General features: G+C 40.1%; 1 protein-coding gene across 1 annotated transcript in view; it reads left to right on the top strand.

Moving 5' to 3' along the window:
* DOCK2 (dedicator of cytokinesis 2) overlaps nt 1–12,980 on the top strand; it is a 403,190-nt gene that overhangs the window by 9,252 nt on the left and 380,958 nt on the right. Inside the window, exon 2 of the mRNA XM_080804304.1 lies at nt 12,282–12,365. Within this exon, the coding sequence (XP_080660430.1) occupies nt 12,282–12,365 (84 nt within the window). The remainder of the gene's footprint in view (nt 1–12,281; nt 12,366–12,980) is intronic.

Below are 12,980 nucleotides of genomic sequence, written 5' to 3'. Positions count from 1 at the left end.
CCTGCTGAGCAGAGAGCCCAATGCGGGGCTCAATCCCAGGACCCTGAAATCATGACCTGAGCTGAAGGCAGAGGTTTAACCCACTGAGCTTCCCAGGTGTCCCAAGAAAACTATTTTTAATATCTGTTCATACCAATTAAATTCAATGAGCCTGTGCTAAGTGATAGTCCTGATCTGGTCCTTATAAAAACATAGTCTTTCCACTCAGGAAGCTTACAACCAAGTAGTAATCTCTCTTTCTTCTTTTTGCTTGAGGCAGCAAACAACACCATTATTAGTACTAATGTCCCCATTTCACAGGTTGGGCATGAGTACACCTTTTGTTTCATGTTACCATAGCTCTACCATCACCCTTGTCATATTTCATTGCAGACTCATGTTTGAATTATTTGGGTCTTCCATATAATGTAAACTCCATTATGGCAAGACAACATCTCTTGTTCTTCTCCAGCATGGAGCAGGTGTTCAATTAGTAATTATTGATTGGATGGATGGATGGATGCATGGGTGGGTGGCTGGATGGAAGGGAGGTTGGATGGTTGAGTGGGCTGGATAAGTGGATAGATGAATGAGTGGGTGGAGGATGGGGATAGGAAGGTGACGGGGTTGGAGGTTTTTCACTTTCTGGTGGCCTCATAAGATTCAGATGGACTGAGTTGCCTTATCTTGATTTCATCTCCTCAACCATAACCTTTTCCTGTGAGGAGACTGGGTCCTATGAGGGCAGCACAGAAATAACTGGGGTGTTTTTGAACCCTTCCTCAAATATCTGGACCCCTATAGTTGGCCACAGTCCCAACCCCACAGTTCTTACTCTGGGACTCTATTCACATGGTCCAGCTGTCCCTTACTGGGACTGTGTCTACATCAAGCTAATTTCCCCTCCCTTCTCCCTGCCCTTACCACTTTTTTCCCCACCCACTTCTTCAGGGGCTCTCACTCCATTTCTTCCCCTTGTACCCTGACTCTTTCCAGTCTCACTTCCTTCATGGAGCCCCTCTTGATTGCTCTCCTCAGAGAGTCTGCAACTGCGATGGCCCACAGCCGAGCCCTTTATTTTTAAGACATTTCTTGTTTCTTGTGGGTTCAGCTAGATTTCACAAAAGCTCCAGGACAGCAGGAGGTACCCCCTCTCACCTTACTTTTCTAACATGCAGGATCCAGCAGAGTACCAGATACTCCCTGTAATGGAGGTGAGGGGCTGAAGAAATCAGCCCTTGATTTCATCATAAAGCCACTCTTCCAACTCTGGCATGTGAATGCACGAACAAAAGGGAATATGTGTGTGAGCGCATATGTGTGTCCTTATAGCAGCACCGAAAAGGAAAGAGTGAATGCCACCATGATATTTTAGAGCAGTAGTTATCAACTTTGATACTGTTGACATTTGGGGCCAGATACTTCTTTGTTATGGGGCTGTTCTGTGCATGGTAGGATGTTTAGCTGCATCACTGACCTCTACCGGCAAGATTCCAGGAGCTCTTTCACTTCCACCCCCAACACACCCCCTCCAGGTTGTGACAACTGAAAATGTCTCCAGACATTGGTAAATATTCACTGGGGGCAAAACTGTCCTTAGCTGAGAATCACTGTTTTAGCGAACTCATGGCAATTCCAACTTTCTCTTGTTGGTTGGCATGTCACTTTTATTCACTAAAAACTCAGTACAGTTGTATGCAGTTTGGCTCCTTCCTGGCTAAGTCACCCTGGACTATTCACTCAATCTTACTCTACCTCAATTTCCTCATCTGTAAAACAGAGATGACAGTAATTGTACCCAAGAATTATGGTGAGGATGATGTAGGTGGGTAAAGCCCTTGGAATAGTGTCTGGTGCATAGTAAGGGCTTAATAGAGGTTGTAATTCCTCTGTCCTTCCTTAGTTACCTCAGTTGTGATTCTCCCACCTTACTCACTACTGACTTGCAGTGGGTGTGAGCTCTGGCCTTACTGCTGGAAACTTCTGCTGGGTCATCACTGTTGTCCTCCCTGATGCAGCATCAGAATGTTGCCTTGGTGCTAAGCCTGTCAACACCTTGCCCAGAGAGTTCAGGCAAACTATGCATTTTCAGTGAGTGAGTTTCACTCAAATTGAAAGCTAGTTTAGTTCCCCGCCTAGAGGAGAGACCCTCCAAAGCCCAGTTCAGGGACTAGAGAAGTGAGCTTCAGGCAATTGCATTCTTTTTCTCCATTTTTGTTTCTCAGATACATCAACTTGTCCAAACTCTATTAACACTTGCTATTTGCTGAAGCTTTTGTTTTCAAACATGTCAGCAAAGAGCAGGGCCCCAGATGAGGTATGAATCCATCCTAAAGATCACAGGGCACCTAATGGCTACCATCAAAATTGACAACCAAGCTGTGTCAACATCTCCTGAAGTAATCTCAAGAAATTTAAGAAAGCATTTAGCCAGAAGAAGGGGCATATTTTGTCCTTCATCTTCACATTCCTCCAGTTCAACAAGTATTTATTAAAGCTCAGTAAATATTGATTGAACTTCTACTATGGGCCTGGTACTGTTCTCAGCACTGGAAATTCAGTGGTCAACAAGGCAAACTGTCTTCACCCTCACTGACACTAGAAAAGAAACTAGAAACTCTAGAAAAGAAAATGAACAGGTATGGTATATATGTACATACCATATTATATATATATATATATACACACACACACACATATGTATATATGTATATATATGCATATATATGTATACTGAGTATATATTCAATACACACACATACCTACATATGTACATACATACATACACACAAACACACAATAAATTATAACATCAGAAATGAGCTGGTAAGGGAAGCAGGAACTTTGGACTCTGATCTGGGCTTGAATCCACTTTTTACCACTTTCTAGCCATGTGGTCATGGGCAAGTTTCTTAATCTCTCTTTGAGTTTCTCATATGTTACATGAGGGTATTACCTTAGAGGAGTGCTGTGAGGATGAAAGGAGGTGATACTCATAGAATGCTAGGGATTTTATCTGTCTTATCTGTCACTGCCACTCCAGTGTCCAGAATAGTAACTAGCACACAGTAGATGCGCAAATGAATGTCTCTTGAAATCATATATGCCTGGTACATAATATATACCCAATAAGTGTTTGCCATTTTGGGGGGAGTGGCAAGCAGTGTGTACAGTAATTAGAAGGTAGACTTCTGGATCGATCTATCCATCGATCTATGTATCTTAAGTTATGAGGTGGATAAGTTTACCCTCCTTGTGTTTCAGTTTCTTTGTAAGTTCAAATGAAACATTGTACTTCTCTTCTAACATTGCACAAGCTACAGAGACCCCACCGTAATTGCTTCTGTGAATTGTGTGCTATAACAGTGTGTTTACTTTCTTCTTATTTCTCTCAATTTGGGTTCCGGATGAGCAGTGTATCTCAATATGTTTACATAGAATTAGTGGCTAATCAGTGGATTCTATTTCTAGGGTTGTTGGAAGTTTCCCCTGTCTCAAAGTAGCTGCTTCCACTGGCTTGCCAACCCAGATTTCCAACATGAGAGTCCTCATTGGGTTTAATGAGCTCAGATGGCCCTAGTACTTTAAACATCCCTTTGGTTTTCAGCTATAAATACTTTGGTCTGAGTGGTCTTGGAGGTAACCAATTGCTGCCTTCGTTCCTGAGTATATTATTTTGATAGAGGGAGAGGTCAAATCCTTCATGGGGATGTGTTAATATTCTCCAGTTTCTGGAGACCTGATATGAAAGGGGAAGCTAGAATGGTTGTTTTTGGGAATCCTGCCATCAGTCACCTGTCTGTCTTCCTTGGGCAGGCATGAGAGGGTGGAGCAGGATATGATTTCAGTGATTTTTTTTTTCTTATTTTTTTATCCTATATCTTCTTATGTTTTTCTGCCCCTTTCATCCCTCATTTAGAAGTTGACAGTCGTTAAGCCTACAGGGAGTAGGGAAGAAGGTGATCTGTTTTACACTGGTCAGAAATAACTCAAATGAGGATCATAAATAAGTAATCGAACCTTAGCAAACAGTAACATGCTGGTTCAAAGTTTCCTATTAGTCATTTAGAAAACTTAACAGAATTGGGTACTGGTATGCAAAGCCACTTCCTTTGTCAGTAATGTCTGCTTTTCCCCAAATGGAGCCTTAAGAACAGAGGCCCTTATGCAAAGGCAGAAATACATTTATGAATTAAACAGCGACATCAGTTACTTTCATTTTCATAAAGTGTGAATCTTTGGAATTAATATAGACCTTCATGTTGAATACCAGGTTTCAAGATCTGCCTAAGACATCTTCTTAAGTTGATTGATTGGAACTTTCTTACCTGAAAGAGCTGGGTGGAACACGGAAGGGATTTCTAAGGAAAGAGGGGAGGAGACAAGGAACAAGTCACAGTCTTTCCCCACCTTAACAGATAGCTGATAGACAGACCTAATTTGCTAGTGCTTCAGAGGCCAACTCATATTATCGATGGTTTTCTTCTGTTAGAAACCTCAGCTGCCTCCTTGGCCCTGCCCAGCCTTGTGACAGGCATGTTCTTAGCCAGACTTCTGGGGTTGGAGGGAGGAGGGAGTGGAGAGTCTAAGTTAGGGCACAAGCAAGCTGGAGTGTGTCCAAATGTCAGCAGCCTATGTGGGGACTGGGTTTGAAATGAGGCCAAGTGCAAAGGGAATGAAGAAACATTCTCTGTTTGTTCAGGAAAAGAGATTCTTGAATCCCCTGAGGGCCTTCTCAAGGTTGGCTTTTGAACAAAGGATTAATTTTATTCAGTGTCGACCAACAGTGTCATTTGTTGCCAACTGCAGGGAGGCAGATTTAAAGGTGACCTAAAGAAGAGCTCTGAAGGAGTTCTTCTGAGCAGATTGATTTAGGATTTTTTATAATGTTAATAAAGAGAAAAATGACTACCATTTATTGAGGACTTACTATGGCGAGACATCAGTCAAGCTCTTTGTGTCTTAACCTCAGCTGAGCTTCCAAAGGACCCTACAAATTAGGGACTATCATCTCTTCCATTCTACAGTTGAGGAAAATGAGGCTCAGGGAGGTGAAGTTGCTGCTCAGGCAGGCTTCCACCGACCCTTACAGTGATTTTGTGTGGAGTACAAGAAAACATCCCTCCCCTACCCAGAGAAGGTGCAAGTAGGTCACAGGTTGGGTACTAGCCTCCAATGCTTTCTTTCCTGCATGGCCTGGTACAAGGCAGAGCCTGTATATCACATGCTATGGCTCTGGGTTTGAGGCCACAGCCCACAAAGAGTAGAACTGGGCTCAGGAGCCACATCTCTCTGACTCCAGATAGATTCTTGGCTCCCAAGATTTATCAACCTTCAGGATGGAGACTTTGCATTATTATGAATACCTATAAAGACTAGCTGTTTTCTTGGTGAAAGGGCTGATTTGTATAGATGTTTGGACTAAATAGCCCATAAGTTTCCTCCTTTTCTCTTAGAGAATGTTGCAAGATGGAAGAATGAAGCAGGCTCTGGTGAACACCTGAGTACCTGCCATCTAGGTTTTGGGGAGGGTGGGAGGGGCAATGGTATAGAGAATGAGTAAGGCGTAGGGCTGGGTTTGAGTCCTGGCTCTGTGACTTACCACCAAAAGAGTAAGGGGAGATTTGGGGTGGGCCACTCAAACCCTCTGAACTTTATTTTGCACATCTGTAACATCAGGGTAGTAGCTACCTCATGTAGTAATTGTAAAGACAACATGAAAGGGCAACTGAGAATCTCTCTGGGACACAATGAAGCAATATTATAAGTACCTCTTGTTTATATTTGAGGACAGTTTTGATCTCATTTCTTCTTGAAGGCCCCTCTTCGCTGATATGCTATGATCATTACTTTCATTTTCATCCGTAAGTTTTCGTAGGTTGTTTTCATTTTAATGTGTCTCAAAATATTTCCTATTTTCCCTTGTGAGTTCTTCTTTGATCCCTTGTTGCTTAAGAGTATGTTGTTTACAGGGTGCCTGGGTGGATTAGTCAGATAAGCATTTGACTCCATCTGACTCTTGATCTCAGCTCCAGGTCTTGATCTTAGGGTCATGGGTTTGAGTGCCACATTGAGCTATGCCGGACGTGGAGCCTGCTTAAGAAAACAAACAAACAAACAAACAAACTGTATGTTTACTTTATACGTAGTTGTGAATTTTCCAGTTTTACTTCTGTTACTCGTTTCTAGCTTTGTTCCTTTGTGGTTGGAAAAGTTACTTTGTATGGTTTCAGTGTTTTTCATGTATTGAGATGTGTTTTGTGGCCTAACATATGGGGTATTCTAGGGAATGTTTTATATGTACTTGAATGTGCATTCTGATGTTATAGGATAAAGTATTTTGTATGTGTCTGTTAGGTCTGGTTACTTTTAGTGTGGTTCAGGACCTCTTTTTTTTTTTAATTTTTTAAAAGATTATTTATTTATTTATTTATTTGACAGAGAGATAGAGAGTACAAGCAGACAGAGTGGCAGGCAGAAGGAGAGGGAGAAGCAGGCTCCACACTGAGCAGGGAGCCCGATGTGGGGCTCGATCCCAGGACCCTGGGATCATGACCTGAGCCAAAGGCAGCCACTCAACCAACTGAGACACCCAGGTGCCCCTGGGACCTCTATTTTCTTACTGATTTTATTCCTTCTTGTTCTATCCATTATTGATAGTGGGATATTGAAGTCTCTGATTATTATTGTAGAAGTGCCTAATTCTTCTTTTAATTGTGTCAATATTTGCTTCATACACTTTGGTGCTGTGTTATTAGGAACATATGTTCATAATTGCTATATGTTCTTGGTGTGCTGACCCTTTTGCCAATATATAATGTTCTTTTTTGTCTCTTGTACAACTTTTGACTTAAAGTCTGTTTTGTCTAATATTAGTACACTATAGTGTTCTTTTTGTTATGTGCATGGAACATTTTTTCTTTCACTTTGAACTTGTGTCTTTGGATCTAAAGTGAGTTTCTTGTAGATAACGTATATTTGGATCATGGTGGGTTTTTGTTGGTGGTGGTAATGGTGTTTTATAATCCTTTCTGTCAATCTCTGTCTTTTGTCAGGAGGGTTTAATTTATTTACATTTAATGTAAATACTCATAAAGAAGGATTTACTGCTAACATTTTGCTATTTGTTTTCTGTATATCTTAATGTTTTTAATGTTTTTCTGTTCTTCAATTCTTCATTACCGCCTTTTTTATGTTTAATTGATTTTTTTCCTAGTTTGCTGATTTGATTCCTTTTCTTTTCTCTCAAAAAAAAATTTTTTTTTTTGGTTATTTTCTCGGGGATTAATCTGGGGCTCACAATTAACATCTTACAATAATAACAATATATTTTGAGTTAATACTAACTTAGCTTCACTAGTATACAAAATCTATTCCTCCTCTTTTGTTGTTATTGTCACACATTACATTTTTATACATGATGTACCCATTATTTTGATTTATAATTATTATTTTATGCATTTGTCTTTCCTATTGTCTGTTAACAATGGACCTCCGTTTCTGTTTATCTCTTAACTTCTTCTTCATTTTAGAAAGATATTTTGTGAGAAATAGAATGCTAGGTTGAAGTTTTTTGTTTTTATTTTTTCCTTTTAGCACTTTAAATATGTTATCCACTGCCTTCTAGCCTCTGTGATTTCTTTTGTGTGTGTGTGTTATGTTATTCACCATAGAGTGCATCATTAGTTTTTCTTTTTTTTTAAATCTATTCTTGGAGCATTTTTTTTTATTTAATTTTTTTTTCAGTGATCCAAAATTCATTGTTTATGCACCACACCCAGTGCTCCATGCAATATATGTCCTCCTTAATAGCCAGTGGTGGGTATTAAGGAGGGCATGTATTACATCATTAGTTTTTGATGTAGTGTTCCATGATTCATTGTTTGTGTATAACACCCAGTGCTCCATGCAATACATGCCCTCCTTAATACCCATCACTGGGCTAACTCATCCCCCCACCCTGCACCCCTCTAAAATTCTCAATTTGTTGCCTCTGTAGTTTCTGAAAAGAAATCATTTATTAATTTTATTGAGGAGTCTTTGTAAATGATGAGTTGCTTCTCTCTTGCTGTTTTTAAGATTCTCTCTTTGTCTTTGGTTTTTGACAGTTTGGTAATTATGTCTCAGTGTGGATATCTTTGTGTTTTTTTTGTTCGGATCTCACTGAGCTTTTTGGGCTTGTAAATTCATGTCTTCCATCAAATGGAATTTTCTGAACTTTATTTTTTCAAATACTCTTTCTGTACCTTTACCTCTCTTTCCTCTAATTATGGAACTCCCCTTATGTGAAGCTGGTATGCTTGATAATCCCACAGGTCACTTAGGTCCTGTTCATTTTTCTTTATTCTTTTTTCTTTTTGTTTTGTAGGCTGATTGATCTCAACTGACCTACTTTCAAGGTTATTGATTCTTTCTTCTGTCTGTTCAAGTCTGTTATTGAATCTCTCTAATGAATTTTTCACATTTGTTATTGTACTTTTTAACTTCAGAATTTCTGTTTTATTTGTTTGTCATTTCTATCTATTTAATGATATTCTCTGTATTATAAGACATTAATATTTTGGTTTTGCTTAGTTCTTTGGCCATGGTTTCCTTTAGCTAGTTCAGCATATTTAAGATAATTGATTTAAAGTCTTTGTCTCATAAATCCAATGTCTGTCCTTCTGTGTGGTATCTCTATTATTTTCTTTTTGTTCTCTTATAAATGGGCCGTCCTTTCTTGTTTTTTTTATAAGCCTCATAATTTTTGTGTTGAAAACTAGTTATCTTGAATATTATAATGTTCTAACTCAGATGTCAGATTCTCCTCCTTGCCAGAGCTGGCTGTAGCTGCTTAACATAGGTTGTAGTAGTTTGTCTGTTTAGTGACTTTTCTAAAGCATTTTTGTGAGGATTGGTCACTTAAATCTCCAAGTGCCTGGAGTTTAAAGGAAAAAAAAATCTGGTGTTTGTAGCTTGGCTCTATGTGTGGGTAGGGTCATAACTTTAACATGTAGCCAGATAATTTGCAACTCTGACTTAGCTGGCATTTCTTGCCAGCATGGAGCTTGAAGGCCAATCAGAGTTGAGAGTTTAGGACCTTCTCCCATCCATTCTTTCTTTTCTTCTTTTTCTTTTTCTTTAAAACTAATTAAAAACTAAAATATTTAATTGAAGGAAGTCTATTCTTAATTTTATCTCTGCATATATTCTAGCATTAAAATACAAACATATTTTATTCTCAATAAAGTGCAAATTATATAAATATTTAAACCTACTTGTAGGATTTTTTTTTTAAATTTCTTTTCAGTGTTCCAGAATTCATTGTTTATGCACCACACCCAGTGCTCCATGCAATTCGTGCCCTCCATAATACCCACCACCAGGCTCACCCAACCTTCTTACCCCCCACCCCTCCAAAACCCTCAGATTGTTTTTCAGAGTCCACAGTCTCTCATGGTTCGTCTACCCCTCCAATTTCCTCCAACTCCCTTCTCCTCTCCATCTCCCCATGTCTTCCATGTTATTTGTTATGCTCCACAAATAAGAGAAACCATATAATTGACTCTCTCTGCTTGACTTATTTCACTCAGCATAATCTCTTCCAGTCCCGTCCATGTTGATACAAAAGTTGGGTATTCGTCCTTTCTGATGGAGGCATAATAGGCCATAGTATATATGGACCACATCTTCCTTATCCATTTGTCTGTTGAAGAGCGTCTTGGTTCTTCCCACAGTTGGTGACCCATCCATTCTCAGCATGTGTCCAAATCTGTGCATAGCATTCTAGATCCCTTGTTATATGGGGGTGTTATACATTCAAGACTTATCCATGTTGTAGCAACTGTTAGTACTTTGTTCCTTTTTTTGACTAAAGAATTCTCCATTGTACTTTGTTTATATATATGGCAGCAGATGGAAGTTTGAAAGGTATTAGTTAAACAGAGGAGTGATATAATCTCATTGCACTGACTATTGCTCTCGCTACAATGTGGAGATTGGATGGAAGGAGGCAGAGTACATGTGGAAAGGCCCAGGAAAATGCTGTTGCTCTGTGTCTCTAATCCCAGTGGTCTCCAAAACAAATAGAGGCTTTCTGCTGATGAATCATGTGACCAAACAGGGCGGAAGAAGAATTGAACTAAATGAGAGGAATCCTGAGTCTTCCTGGTAGTCTCACCATCGACTCAATTCATTTTTTCTCCCCTTGGTCCTCCAAAGCATAAATAATAAATAATAAGAAAGGGCAAGCTCATAGCTATAGTCCTTTAGGGACCTACAGACAGATCAAAACAAACAATTACAGTTTCCTGGAACAAGGTAGTCTCTGCTCCCTCTGGCTCTAGAAACCCACACTTAGGACTTGGAATATCATTTTCAAAACTGACACTGAGATGGGGAGTAGAGAGTGGGACAAGAATATGTTAAAATGTCACAAAGCTTTACCAGGTTTCAATTGCCTTTTTCTTGAGTAAACATTTGCTTGATTCCTATAAACTGTTGGCTATCTTCCAGAGTTCTGATAAAGTTGATTCTGGGAGCTTTTGTCAGATTTTTCTTTGCTTCTTTAGAAAGACAGTCACTTGGAGTTCCTTACTCTGCCATTTCTGCTGAAGTCACCCAAAGAAAAATTTTTGAATGCATTTTGTTTTGTTAACATATGAAGCAACTGAGGACCAATGGGAGAGGGAGTGAATTGAGTTCATATACCTACCACATGGATGAATTTTGAAAACATTGTGCTAAGTGAAAGACCATATATGATATGATTCTATTTGTATAAAATGCCCAGAATAAGCATATCTGGAGAGATAGAATGTAGATTAGTGGCCACTTGGGGTTGGGGGAGAGTTCTGAGGTGATGAGATTGCTTTAAAATTAATCATGGTGATGTTTTCACAACTCTGTGAATAAATTATTGAATTATACACATTAAATGGGCAGATTATATCTCAATAAAGCTAAGCCCAAATAAATAAATAACATCCCTCCAGATTCCCATTCTCTTGGAATAAATCCCAAATCCATCACAAGGCTGTATATGACCTGGTTCTTCAGCCTCATCTTGTGTCACCCTTTTCTCTGTTATCATACTCCATCCACAGCAGTTTCTGTTGATGGTCTCTGCATATCTCAGGTGTCTTCCTTTCTGAGGGCCTTTGCACCTACTGTTCCCTCTTCTTGAAATGCCCCTCCCTTGTTGTCTCCATAGCTGACCTGCTCAAATATTTCATGTATCAGCTCAGGGAGGCCTTCCCTAAGTACTCCAACAAAAGTTGGTGTGTCTTATAACACTCTACTAGGCCCTATTGTTCCCTCTTTCACATATCTCGTATTTTATAAACTTATATTTATTTCTGTGTTCACCAAAAGAGCAAGATCAGTGCTTAGCATATGCTTGACACATCATACCCACTTCCTGAATGTCTGCTGCATGAATGAGTGATGACAACATTCTAGGATCATAATGTCCTCCTCGTTAAGAGTCTTTCCTCAAGTAAAACTCCTGAGAGTCTTTCCTTAAATAAAGCCACATGCATTGTGCCCTATTCTGTTATTGAAAACCTCCCAAGCTGATGGTTCCATTTAACCTTTGGAAAGTAGGTTGCATCCTTAATCTGGATGAACAATGTGATCTGGTCCCCACTGAGCAAGTGACGCTGAACAGGGCCTGTGCACTGCAATGATATGGCATGATCTTGTGTTCTCAGGGGTTAGCAGAGCTTCTGACAGCACAGGGGAACTCTGAATGTTTATAGCCAACTACTGTTCCCCAGGGATTGATAATAGAAATGGGAAGACAAGGCACACCCTTGAATGTTAGGGTGTTGTCACAAGGAGGGAGTAACTGTGGAGCAGCAAGTAGCTCATCATAGTGGTTGAGAATATAGAAGTTAGATACTGATTTTCCTGTCACTTCCTGACCTGAAGACTTTGACCAAATTGTTTAACTTTTTAGCACCTCTGTTTTCCGTCTGTAAAATGGGATCACGGTTTATACCTCATAGGGTTGCTGTTAGAATGGAAGGAGAAGATGTGCAGAGCACATGCCTAGTGCGCTGGGAGACGTCAACCTATGGTCGATGATATCAATAGCCTCCTTGTCATGCAGACTGGAGTGCAGGACCTGTGCTGGGAGGAGTCAGGTTCGGTTAATGAGTGGGGGCCTTTAGCAGCCAAGCTAGACCTGCATTGACTCCTATGGTAGGCAGTGGGTTTCAGTATTGGTCTTATTAACCTATGTAGGTATGGGTATGAAGTAAACTCTGTGATTTTCAGTATCCAGAGGTCTCACCATGCTGCCCCTCTCTTCTGTTTCACAGCAATATACAACTTCCAGGGGAATGGAGCCCCCCAGCTCTCCCTGCAGATTGGTGACGTGGTGCGAATACAGGAGACCTGTGGAGGTGAGTCACTGGTTCAAGTGACCTATGGATGCCGGGCCCCCTGGCTGATCGTGTTGGGACATCTGCAGTGCATACCTAGCACCTCCAGCCCTCTCTTGGAACCTGGAACTTTGTGTGGTCTGTTATGCATTTTGATAATATTAGCAATTAGAATTCACTGAAAAAATGTTTTGTTATTTTAGGAATTTATGCTTAGTAGCAAAGGTCTGACTTGAGAGGTTTGATGTTTGTTGTGCTATCCATTTACCACAGCCATGGGGCTATTTGGCCTGTGACATCCACCTTCTTTCTTAGTATAAATACTAATAATATTATAAAGGGAAATCCATGCTATTGGGATTAGGATTTTGAAGAGTTCAGTAGTTATATCTTTGATTCCAAAAGGTTTGCTATGTACAGCTGTGTGGTATGGCACTGCACCTGGTCCTGGGAGCAGCACTCATTCCCTGTATCAAGCTGGGATCCCGGTCTTGGGCAAAGGGGCATCTCTTTCTTCTCACAGAAGTGCCATCTTCTTTTGAAGCCAAATGTCCATTGGGCTGTGTTCAATGGTGATGATGGTGGTAGGGGAGCTTTTAAAAATTTGCACAAAAGCTAATGGCCTTGAACCCGTAA

This window comes from Martes martes (assembly GCF_963455335.1).
Source record: "Martes martes genome assembly, chromosome: 5".
Lineage (NCBI taxonomy): Eukaryota > Metazoa > Chordata > Mammalia > Carnivora > Mustelidae > Martes > Martes martes.
The sequence above is the reverse complement of the archived record's forward strand: the minus strand, read 5'-3'. Positions and strand labels throughout refer to the sequence as shown.